Source organism: Salmo trutta, chromosome 7 (genome assembly GCF_901001165.1).
Source record: "Salmo trutta chromosome 7, fSalTru1.1, whole genome shotgun sequence".
Lineage (NCBI taxonomy): Eukaryota > Metazoa > Chordata > Actinopteri > Salmoniformes > Salmonidae > Salmo > Salmo trutta.
In genome coordinates this window covers 14,719,924-14,732,417 of record NC_042963.1, presented here as the reverse complement: position 1 = coordinate 14,732,417, position 12,494 = coordinate 14,719,924, and the positions used below count along the sequence as shown (strand labels likewise).

At 40.3% G+C, this 12,494-nt stretch overlaps 1 protein-coding gene across 3 annotated transcripts; it reads right to left on the bottom strand.

The window, feature by feature from the left end:
- Positions 1-611: 611 nt before the first annotated feature.
- LOC115196991 (mixed lineage kinase domain-like protein) lies at positions 612-12,046 on the bottom strand. 3 transcript variants are annotated; one of them, XM_029758090.1, is made up of 11 exons: positions 11,919-12,046; positions 9,641-10,090; positions 9,342-9,449; positions 8,883-9,060; positions 8,689-8,789; positions 8,394-8,529; positions 5,956-6,040; positions 5,704-5,843; positions 3,004-3,053; positions 2,690-2,830; positions 612-1,126 (listed from the first exon to the last, which is right to left on the bottom strand). In XM_029758090.1, exons 1-11 carry the CDS (start codon positions 11,977-11,979, stop codon positions 1,077-1,079), a joined length of 1,500 nt encoding a protein of 499 aa, XP_029613950.1. In that variant the 5' UTR covers positions 11,980-12,046; the 3' UTR covers positions 612-1,076. The 3 variants fall into 3 exon arrangements, with proteins under 3 accessions (XP_029613950.1, XP_029613951.1, XP_029613952.1); XM_029758091.1 differs by lacking the exon at positions 11,919-12,046 and adding an exon at positions 10,198-10,332; XM_029758092.1 differs by lacking the exon at positions 11,919-12,046 and adding an exon at positions 10,185-10,298.
- Between the last annotated feature and the right edge of the window lie 448 nt (positions 12,047-12,494).

The following is a 12,494-nucleotide window of genomic DNA, read 5'->3' as shown; positions in this document are numbered from 1 at the left end:
AGTCATCTTAGATTAATTCTGACTATTACGCACAAGAAGTCAGGAAACACGTGCAGTTAGTGAGTTTAATAATAATGAACAATACAAAACAAGAGAAGCACCTGACATGGAAACATAAACAATACTACCTGACGACTACTAACAGAAGATTACTATATAAAAAGGGTGAGTAATGAAGTCCAGGTGTGACTGATGAGATGCAGGTGTGCGTAATGAGGTTTGCCTGGTGTGTGTAAAGATGGGTTGCCAGGACCGGTGGTTAGTAAACTGGCGACGACGAGCGCCAGTAGAGGTGACAGAAGTTTATACTGACTATAGCGTCTCAAAATGGACAAACAGTACTATTGCTGTTTTTTTCTTGTTTTTCCAAGTGAATTTTCACCTAAAATGACATACACAAATCTAACTGCCTGTAGCTCAGGCACTGTAGCAAGGATATGCATATTCTTGATACCATTTGAAAGGAAACACTTTGAAGTTTGTGGAAATGTGAAAGGGATGTAGGAGAATAACACATTAGATCTGGTAAAAGATAATACATAGAAAAAGTTGTATGTTTTTGTACCATCATCTTTGAAATGCAATAGAAAGGCCATCACGTGCAATTTAGATTTTGTATGTAGCAGTGTATAAACAAAGTTTCAGACTGAGCCAATGAACCATTGCGTTTCTGTTCAAAACTAAGTATCAAGACTGCCCAAATGTGCCAAATTTGTTTATTAATAACTTTTCATGTTCAAAATTGTGTACTCGCCTCAAACAATAGCATGGTATTCTTTCACTGTAATAGCTACTGTAAATCGGCCAGTGCAGTTAGATTAACAAGAATGTATGCTTTCTGACAATATCAGATATGTCTATGTCCTGGGAAATTTTCTTGTTACTTACAACCTCATGCTAATCGCATTAGCCTACATTAGCTCAACCGTCCCATGGATGGGACACCGATCCAGAAGTTGTTTAATCCCATAAAGAATTTGAGACAGTAAATTGGTCTTCCTTTGACCTGGGGTTGATAACCGGTCTTGGTTGTCCTCTTTTCGGGGGAGTACTCTGGGGATGGAAACCTCTGTTTGTTAGTCCTCTTCTAGCTGCTCAACCACTTTGCGGAGCTTGTCCACTAACACTGTGGAACAGAAAAAACTTGATTACTCAATCTGTCCTAGGTATGATAACACCTCTTAATGATGATTATAAGGATGGAAATAAGAAACAAGGATAACTGAGGACAAATAGGAATCAATATGGACGGATGAAATTGTATCTAGGCCTACAGTAGATCATACAGTGCCCTCTGTAATGATTGGGACAGTGAAGCATTGTCTCTTCTTTTGGCTCTATACTCCAACAGTTTGGATTTACAGACTGTCAGCTTTAATTTGATGGTATTTTCATCAATATCAGGCAAACTGTTTAGAAATTACAGCACTTTTTGTCCATAGTCCCCCCATTTCAGGGCACCAAACGTATTGAGACAAATTCACTTGTATTAAAGTAGTAAAATGTTAAATATTTGGTTCCATATTCATAGCATGCAGTGAATACATCAATCAAGTTGGTATATTTGTGCGTCTAACTTTCTCACTCACCATTATTCACGATAAATTCATGATCATGGTAGCATCCACAATGTATAAGTGTTCAGAAACATTCTATTCTTATTTACAATAAAAAGGCACTCAAAATGACAATGCATTATTTACCATTCATTTCTATTGGGTACAAAATAATCTGAAACACAACCAAAACAAACAGCAAATGCATCCAACAAATGTGTAGAGTCACAAGCTTCATGCAGTCATTGCATGCTAGGAATATGGGACCAAATACTTAACTTTTTACTACATCAATACACATACAGCAAGTGAATTTGTCCCAATACTTTTGGTGCCCTAAAAAATGGGGGGGACCATGTACAAAAAGTGCTGTAATTTCGTAACAGTTCACCTAACATGGATGAATACCCTCAAATTAAAGCAGAAAGTCTGCACTTTAACCAGTTAGGTTCTGAACAGAGTAAAAACTCAGACGATTAGAAAAAGCTAAAATTAAGTTTATTATTCACCCACTGGGTCATATAGCTTGCAAAGACATGTCTACACAAGCATATATATTTATAACTTCCTACTAGGCGGAGTCAACTCCTTGCACATCTAGACAGCCAATACATCTCGGTTGCAAGTCAGGAACTTAATTGGTTCCTCTCACTGGTGTAGTCCTGGCCCTGCCTCATGCTAGAACCTTTGAGCGTGGAAGTATGTGGGTGTGAGACAGGACTGTTCCTTCTCACTTCATCTGACTTGACCTCGGACCGAATTCTTTGCGTCTCCCTAATCCTCGTCCTACTTTATCAGTGACTTAAACCAGACTGTTGCCCTTTCCCTCAATCCTTAGGAGCCACGAGATTTAACAATAACATGTTGACAGAATGTAAACTTTCTGCACTCCCTCGTCAAAGGCCGTAACTTTCCATAGACTTAGTTCTTATCCATCCTCCATTGACCCCAACATATACATTCCTTACACATGTACAGTAATCAATAAGTTCTAGTCTGGTAACATGAATAAGTATATTTCAAGCTAGAATCCAACACCCGGGAGTAAAGAAGAAAGACTGCATCACTGTTCCAATAATTAAGGAGGGCACTGCATGTCTAGGCCTATTAGTTGTGTGTGTTGAAGGTATTACCTCCTGCCGTTGGCCTGTAGAAGCTGTCATAGGAGCGACAGTTGTTGATCAGTTCCCCCAACTGTTTAGGGCAGTCTTTAGGAAGAGGTTCAGTATATTTGTCTTTACACACCCTCTGATACACATCTGTGTGTGAGCAGTCTGATCAGAAGAACAAGAGAAAACAGAAATGTAATGATACATTTCTAAATATGACAGAGCAAGCATATGCTTAGGAGGGAATGAAAACCCAAGCATGCTATTTTCAGATATACAGTGTCATTGATATTGCTTATAGTGTTTGTTACACACAGCATTGTCGCTAATTGACACACCTCTGAAGGGAATCTTGCGGGTTGCAATCTCCCAAAGGACAATGCCAAAACTGCAAAGAACACAACACTTTTAAACAGAGGGAAATTGCAGTAGACTGAGGCCTGAGGGGCCTACATTAGAACAACAGAGACCATTTCAACATAAAAAAAATTGCGTTGCCTTCAGAAAGTGTTCATACCCCTTAACACAATGTGGAATAAGTTACAGCTCGAATTCAAAATTGATTAAATATATTATTTCGCTCAAACTACACACAATACCCCATTATGACAAAGTGAAAACATGTTTTTAGTTCATTAACATAAGTATTCAGACCCCTGAGTCAATGTTAGAATCTCCTCTGGCAGTGATTACAGCTGTGAGTCTTTCTGGGTAAGTCTAAGAGATTTGCACACCTGGATTGTACAATATTTGCACATTATCTGAAAAGTTCTTCAAGCTCTGTCAAGTTGGTTCTTGATCATTGCTAGAACGACATTTTAAAGTCTTGCCATAGATTTAAGGCGATGTAAGTAAAAATTGTAACTAGGCCACTCAGGAACATTCAATGTCATCATAGTAAGCAACTCCAGTGTTCATTTTGCCTTGTGTTTTAGGTTATTGTCCTGCTGAAAGGTGAATTTGTCTCCGAGTGTCTGTTGGAAAGCAGGCTGAAGCAGGGTTTTCCTCTACACTCCTATAAAACATTTTATTTTTTTTAAAAAAGGTTCCATAAAGGGTTTTTCGGCTGTCCCCATAGGATAACCATTTTTGGGGTCCAGGAAGAACCCTTTTTGGTTCTAGATAGCACATTTTTTTCCTAAGAGTGTAGGATTTTGCCTATGCTTAGCTCTAGTCTTTTTTTTTTTACTCCCTAGTCCTTGCTGATGACAAGCATACCCATAACCAAGGGTTGGAACCAGTTCAGGAAACAGAACCGAAAAATAACTTTGAGGAACAGAGCCTGAAACTAAAGAGATCTAGACAGTTCCGGAACAGAACCATTATTTTAAAAGCATGGGAACCGGTTAATAATGTTATTTTACGCTCCAGGCAAGCTTCCTACAAAATGTCAGTGTGTGTGTTTCTTTTATTATGATTAAACCATGATGTTACAGCAAAATACAATTTGCTCTCAACAACTTTACTATGCAGATTAAATTGCTTACCCGCTCCATAGTACATTTACGTCATTTAGCAGTCGCTCTTATCCAGAGCGACTTACAAATTGGTGCATTCACCTTAAGCTGCTCTATCTGCACTGATTGGTTTAGTAATTTAATGTTGAGCTAAATGTAAAAATTTAAATAAATTCAGAACTTCATTTTTCTGGTCGGAACAGTAACGTAACACAAATAATGGTTCTGTTCAGAACAAAACGATTGTAAAATTATTTTGGTTCCAACCGCTGCCCATAACATGCTTGCAAATATGGAGTGGTACTCAGTGATGTGTTTTGTTGGATTTGCCCCCAAACATAACATTTTGTATTCAGGACATAAAGTAAATTTCTTTGCCACATTCTTTACTTTAGTGCCTTATTGCATACAGGATGCATGTTTTGGAATATTTGGATTCTATACAGGCTTCCTTCTTTTTACTCTGTCATTTAGTTTAGTATTGTGAAGTAACTACAATGTTGTTGATCTAGCCTCAGTTCTCTCCAATCACAGTCACTAAGCTCTGCAACTGTTTTAAAGTTAACATTGGCCTCATGATGAAATCCCTCTGCGGTTTTCTTCCCCTCCGCAACGGAATTAGGAAGGACACCTGTATCTTTGTGTCACAACTTCTGCCCGAAGTCGGTTCCTATCCTAGTTCGGGCGGTGTTCGGCGGTCAACGTCACCGGTCTTCTAGCGATCGCCAATCCATTTTTCATGTTCCATTTGTTTTGTCTTGTTTTCACACACACATCTGGTTTCAATTCCCTAATTACATGTTGTATATTTTCCCTCATGTCCTTGTCGGGAATTGTTTATTTTGTAAGTACTCGTGCTATGTGTTACTGCTGCGCTACGGGTTTTATTCCCATGTGTTTGTTGTTTTGTATGCCGTTAGTTTTATATATTAAACTGCTCTGGCTATTCACCAAGTTCTGCTCTCCTGCGTTTGACTTACCCTGCCACCAGTTACGCACCCCTTACACCATCCAAAGTGTAGTTAATAACTTCACCATGCTCAAAGAGATATTCTGTTTAATTTTTTACCCTTCTACCAATAGATGCCTTTCTTTGCGAGGCATTGAAAAACCTCCCTGGTCTTTGTCGTTGAATCAGTGTTTGAAATTCACTGCTGGACTGAGGGACTTTACAGATAATTGTATATGTGGAGCACAGAGATGAGGTAGTCATTAAAAAGTCATGTTAAACACAATCATTGCACACAGATCGAGTCCATGCAACTTATTAAGTGACTAGTAAAGCAAATTTTTACGCCTGAACTTTAGGTTTGCCATAACAAAGGGGTTGAATACTTATTGACTCAAGACATTTCAGCTTTGATACATTTCTAACACAATTCCACTTTGACATTACGGGGTATTGTGTGCATGCCAGTGACACAAAATCTCAATTTAATCAATTTTAAATTCTGTAACACGACAACATGTGGAAAAAGTCAAGGGATGTGAATACTTTCTAAAAAAGGTACTATAATGAGTTTGTGATTTTATATTCAAGGTTCAATGGTTGAGAGTGTAGTATTTTGACTTGAAGCTGACCTGTACATCTCACATTCCTTGTTGTATTTATGATTAATACTCTCAAGCTGCTGAGGGGAGCTGTAGTAGAAAGAGCTTCTACTGCTATCCTTAGTCCTCTTCAATGACGTCTCAGTTTTGGCCAGCTCAAAACCTCCAAGCTAACCATGTACAACAAAGGACAGAAAATTACATCCAGATAGAGTACTTAACCTATCACTTTGTAGTGTCAAACACACATGGATGTGTACAGGACTGCATTGAACCTCATACCTTCACTCTGTACCCAGCATCTACCAGGAACTTGCTGCTGTTGATGCATCCATGCACTTTAAACTTCTCCTCCGACTGGTGCAATCTACAATTAGAGAGGGATTCGCTAGTCATGACAGCTCAAAGTGATTAGGATGCACTTTCTTTTATGTGAACTTTTGTGAGAGAGGCGCAGAACACTGATACAATGTACCCACTATTTTAGAGAAGATGAAACGTCAGAGCATACTGTATAGTACTGGTGGATAGAAGTTTAAGTAGTTGAATCATAAGCTGCATGAATAGTTTCCAACGGAAAAGCATTCCTCATGAAGCGGGTTGAGAGAATGCCAAGAGCGTGCAAAGCTGTCATCAAGGCAAAGAGTTGCTACATTGAAGAACCTCATATATAAAATGTTTGATTTGTTTAACCCTTTTTTGGTTACTACATGATAACATATGTGTTATTTCATAGTTTTGATGTCTTCACTATTATTCTACAATGTAGAAAATAGTAAAAAGAAAACACTCTTTGCATTCTCTCAACCAGCTTCATTATGTAGTCACCTGGAATGCATTTCAATTAACAGGTTTGCTTTGTTAAAAGTTCATTTGTGGAAATTCTTTCCTTCTTAATGCATTTGAGCCAATCAGATGTGTTGCGACAAGGTAGGGTATACAGAAGATAGCCCTATTTGGTAAAAGACCAAGTCCATATGATAGCAGGAACAGCTCAAATAAGCAAAGAGAAACGACAGTCTATCATTACTTTGAAACATGAAGGTCAGTCAATATGGAACATTTCAAGAACTTTGAAAGATTCTTCAAGTGCAGTCGCAAAAACCATCAAGTGCGATGATGAAACTGGCTCTCATGAGAACCGCCACAGGAATGGAAGACCCAGAGTTACCTCTGCTGTAGAAGATAAGTTAATTAGTTACCAGCCTCAGAAATTGCAGCCCAAATAACTGCTTCACAGAGTTCAAGTAACAAACATCTCAACTGTTCAGAGGAGACCATGTGAATCAGGCCTTCATGGTCAAATTGCTGCAAAGAAACCACTACTAAAAGGACACCAATAAGAACAGACTTGCTTGGGCCAAGAAACACAGCAATGGGTATTAGACCGGTGGAAATCTGTCCTTTGGTCTGATGAGTCCAAATGTTGTATTTTTGGTTCCAACTGCCGTGTCTTTGTGAGACGCGGTGTGGGTAAACAGATGATCTACGCATGTGTATTTCCCCCCATAAAGCATGGAGGAGGTGGTGTCATGGTGTGGGGGTGCTTTGCTGGTGACACGGTCTGTGATTTATTTAGAATTCAAGGCACACTTAACCAGCATGGCTACCACAGCATTCTGCAGCGATACGCCATCCCATCTGGTTTGGGCTTAGTGGGACTATCATTTGTTTTTCAACAGGACAATGACCCAACACACCTCCAGGCTGTGTAAGGGCTATTTTACCAAGAAGGAGATGGATGGCGTGCTGCATCAGATGACCTGGCCTCCAACAATCCCCCAACCTCAACCCAATTGAGATGATTTGGGATGAGTCGGACAGCAGAGTGAAGGAAAAGCAGCCACCAAGTGCTCAGCATATGTGGGAACTCCTTCAAGACCGTTGGAAAAGCATTCCAGGTGAAGCTGGTTGAGAGAATGCCAAGAGTGTGCAAAGTTTTCATCAAGGCAAAGGGTGGCTACTTTGAAGAATCTAAAATGTATTTTTATTTGTTTAACACTTTTTTTGGTTACTACATGAATCCATGTGTGTGATTTAATAGTTTTGATGTCTTCACTAATATTCTACAATGTAGAAAATAGTAAAAATAAAGAAACTCATGAATGAGAGGTTTTCTAAAACTTCTGACCGGTAGTGTATATGAATGAAAGAAAGAGAGCGAGCAAGCAAAAGAGAAAGACTTATTCAACAAAAAAAATGTATGATAGACCGATTCCTTAGTTAAAATTGTATCAATATAACACATTTATGGCTAAGATATGATAGAGATGGTGCTCCGTGCATCATGTCATGTGTAATAGGTGTACTGTCTGGTTTCATGTGTGTGGGCACAAGATAAAGAGATTCATTTCTATAGTTGTACTGTACAACTGTAGGTAGGTTGGCATTTATTGTCATGAATTTTGCCCTGGAGGCAGCTCTGCAGCGGTCACTAGCTGGAACAGCCACAAAGACATTAAATCAGATTTTAAACCTAACCTTAACCACACTACTAAACCTAATGCCTAAAAAAATACCTTCAATCAAGACCAAAAAGCAGCTTGCACATCGAGCCCATCATTACTGCCTTCAGGTCAAGATTCATGACAATAAACATCAACCTGCTACCTGTAGAGGCCCTGTGCTGCATCCAGACTCATGACAATAAACATCAACCTGTTACCTGTAGAGGCCCTGTGCTGCATCCAGACTCATGAAAATAAACATCAACCTGCTACCTGTAGAGGCCCCGTGCTGCACCCAGACTCATGTGAGCCTTTCTGTCCCAGGGCAGCTTCCTTTGGGAATCCAAAACCTCTCTCAGACTGCCCTTCTCACAAAACTCCATGACAATGAGGAAGTTTGGATTGGGTCCTATAGGACAACAAGGGTAGAGAAGATCATTATTAAATGCATCAAGGGCACATCATCACATTTTGAAATATACTGCAATCACATGGTGATTTGATCCTGTCCTATATTTCTTCAGCAATTACTACACATACTGTAAAACAAATACAGACGCTTACTCACCGCTCTCTTCCTGAACACAGATCCCAAACATTCGCAGGATGTTTGGTGACTCAAAGCGTTTCATAGTCTCCACTTCCTTTTTAAAGATGCTTCTCACCTGACTGTGTGGGACAAACATAACCCATTAAACAAATATGTTTAGCACCGAAGCTGATATTACAAGAACTCTCTGAGACGTCTTGTATGCTATATACCTCAGGCTTGTGCTCCTTGAGTAGGCGTATCTTTTGATGGCCACTGTGAATTTGTTGTACTCTCCTTTGAATATTTCAAAGTTGTCATTTTTGATGAAGGGCTCTTTGGGCACATCGTAGATCAGCTCCTCTGGCTTGATCTCTCTGATGTCTTCATGAAAAATACTGGGCTTCATTACTGTCAATGGGAAACACACAACAAAGTCACTGAGATGGCAAGTCACATAGGCACATCAAACCAATAACACAGAACTGAAGGCATCACAGCACACCGTCACGCAAAATACAGTGCGGACGGAGAGACCATGGGATGCTGGCCTGATGTAGGATGCAAAACTGTGCTGATAGGACATACTCACAGTCTCCTTTATCATCAGGCGCAGGTTGAAATCAGTAAGAAATTAGAAACAGCAACAAGTACAGTTTGTAATGACAGTTCATCTATAGAGGCTTACTTACAGGTTTCCAACATGGCTTTGATGTCTTTCACATCTTTTTCGGTGGAGTCCACTTTCTCGTGCACTGTGTCCACACTTTCCTTTGTGTCCTCCGCCAGAGACAGTAGCACTGTGGGACATAACAGTAACACACACACACACACACACACACACACACACACACACACACACACACACACACAGAGAGATAAATTTGGCGTAGTCAGCAGGATCAACAACTGGAGCTTTCCCTACCTACTCATACAGAGAGGCCATTTGATTATGACCTTGCACTGAGACGGCATGGTAGAGCTGTCTCACATTTCTGCAGCTCCAGGCGATCACTCTCCCTGTCAGCCTCATCCTCTCTCCATCGTGTTGTTTCTCGAGCCTCCTGAAGTAGCTCGTCACTCTGATCCACCTGCAGGGCTAGCGACAGCCCCTGAGCCGCATCATTCAGACGCTCATTTAAACTCCCAAAATCATCTCCCTGGTCGTAGGCCTTCAGGATGCGCTTCAGGTAGCTGGTGCAGGCGTATTTCTTAACCACGTCCTGGGCATTTTCCAGGGTGAGTTTGAGCTCGCATAGGACATTCTTCACAAGGGAAGGCTTTTGCCCCAGTCCCTTCACCTTGACTTCTCTCACCAGCTCTTCCAAGGCTTTTATGCGCTGGGCCAAACGCTGACAGCGCTTCTTATTGGCTTTCACTTCCCCACATAGAGAATAAAGCTTCTCCGCTATGCCCAAGATGGGATCTATGATGTCCATGGCTGGAGGGAAAAAAGTGGATTAGGAAATGCATTAGACAAGGTTTTCCCAAACCGTAGCTCTGAGAAAGTCTATCAACCGTAGCAGTACACTAACCTGTCGAACTGACCTTGTTGTTGACAGCACCAAACTAGTTCAATAATTCATGTTGAACGCTGTGTTGTCATGTGTTGCTGCCTTGCTATGTTGTCTTACATCTCTCTTTATGTAGTGTTGTTGTCTCGTCGTGATGTGTGTTTGTCCTATATTTATATTTAAAAGATATATATATATATTTAATCCCAGCCACCGTCTCCGCAGGAGGCCTTTTGGTAGGCCGTCATTGTAAATAAGAATTTGTTCTTAACTGACTTGCCTAATTATATATAACAAATAAAAAAATAAAACATCACAACAGTCATACAAGTTCTGGGGACGTCTCTCTCACTTCAGCTAGACATTATATGTGCCGATTGTGTGTGTGTGTGTGTGTGTGTGTGTGTGTGTGTGTGTGTGTGTGCGCGCGCGCAGGGAAGGCATTGTTACCACCTAATTACATAAATAATATAATCCGAAATGGGTACATCAGGTTTTCTGGTCATTTTTAACCATAACTTCTTATTTCCATAGCTACTTTGGCACTGAGTAATGTCAATTAATGTCTTTCGAACATTAGTCTGGTAGAGGAAGGGAAACTTGCTTATCCCTGAAACACATCCGATGTGAGACTAATGTGCAGTTTTTAAGTTCTTGTGATAGCTGAGGGAAGTTTATTTCATTTGGCCTTGATTTTTAAGTAATGTTCAGTTGAGCAATCAATGACAAATGAACAGCAGCAGTTATGACAAACAATAAGGTCTGATTTCCCAGACCCAGGTTGAGCCAAGTCCTGGACTACAATGCACTTTCAATGGGTATTCAATGAAGAAAATTGCTGGTGATGGCATGGATATGATGTAGCTACTCCTTTGTGTTGGCTGGCAACCCCTGCTTATGATCATTCAAAGCAATAGCATCTGTCTTAGCCATTCCAAAATCACAGAACTGTATAATTCTACAACCTACACTGTTTTTCTATTGCCTCTAGGAGGCAACTGAATAACAAGTGCTGACAAGGAAATAATTCGTAAGCAGCTAATTTCAACAGACTGCCTTGCTCTCGAGAACCGAAGGGGGTTTACAGCTTTCCCGTCCGTATTGGGTTCTCAGCTCAATCTCTGCGAACTACTTTACCTCCATATCACATCAAAAATAATTTCACAAAAGCAAAATATACACTTACTGTAAACTGTTTTAACACAGTTGCAGCTGACAGTATTTTTTCAGTTACACACAGGTGATCATACAGGGATGATTTCTGTATTTTGAAAGTTACATATCTTGAAAACTTGATTGCTGACAAGCTAAACATTTTGGGACTATGTCAACAACGGACTAAAGAAACAAATACAAAAATATTATTTTTGGGTGGATTGCAAGCGAGGCGTACAGACGTTTAGACCGAGCATTGCGCAGCGTCGGGGGAATTTCCCTCAGGCGGCAGACAGCTTCGTGAATAGGCGGTATATGTTTACCATCTACTGAATGGGCTATAGAGCCCCCATATCACTAGTATTAGTCACATCTGTCGATTGGTTGTAGTATTCACACTTGCCAGCATTTATCAATGACAACCAGAAGTTCTCGCCTTTCAGAGGAGACAGACACGCTAGTGAGAACTTTTGATGAATGGTTTGAGCAAAAGGCATTGTTCTCAAAAGCAGGAAGTAGGCTATAAGACAAATCACACAAAACAAGCACTTGTTAATGTTCTCAACCTAAAACCTATTGTACGTTTGAAATGGAAAATACCTTGAGAGACTGTTGTTGGTGCTGTGACTCTGAAAGTGAAAGGAAATGACACCCTTAGCATGCACAGGTTTCTATGGACCTCCTCCTACACCCCTACCGCTCACAGAAGAGCTTCTTCTTTTTCTTCTGTGGGTTTTATGGCAAACTACACCCAAAAAGTTGTATTGCCACCACCAACTGGACGGTTTGAATTTTTTTTTTAATAATGATAAGATAAAAAAAATCCATACGTAATCCACCCTAATAAACATAGTACATTGCCAAAACAAACAAAACTCCCACTTCTTCCTTTTAGTTCACCATATCTCCCCTCTCAGGCTTTAGGACCTGAGAGGGTGGTACAGCTTGTGCCAATGTTGCATGTAACTCCTTCGCTGAGAAATCTTTCAGCCCCAGGAACCTCTCCGCCGCAATCACTATGATTTCTATCTTCCTGGACCTTCTCTCCACCTTGGCAGTGCCATTGATTACCATAGCTATAAATGCCACAAAGTCCACCTTCTTAACATTTAAAATGTCAGGATCCTGCTGGTGAAAGGCAACCCCTGCATCCTGCAGTGTATGCCTATCCACTAC

What these genes read in the sequence shown, in the direction of transcription:
- LOC115196991 (XM_029758090.1), bottom strand. Translation starts at nt 11,979, where the DNA reads ATGCTAAGGGTGTCATTTCCTTTCACTTTCAGAGTCACAGCACCAACA. An exon ending in ATGCTGGGTACAGAGTGAAG is followed by an intron (nt 5,844 to 5,955) that starts GTATGAGGTTCA and finishes GTACATGGTTAG; the next exon opens with CTTGGAGGTTTTGAGCTGGC. An exon ending in CTACAGGCCAACGGCAGGAG is followed by an intron (nt 1,127 to 2,689) that starts GTAATACCTTCA and finishes TCTGTTCCACAG; the next exon opens with TGTTAGTGGACAAGCTCCGC.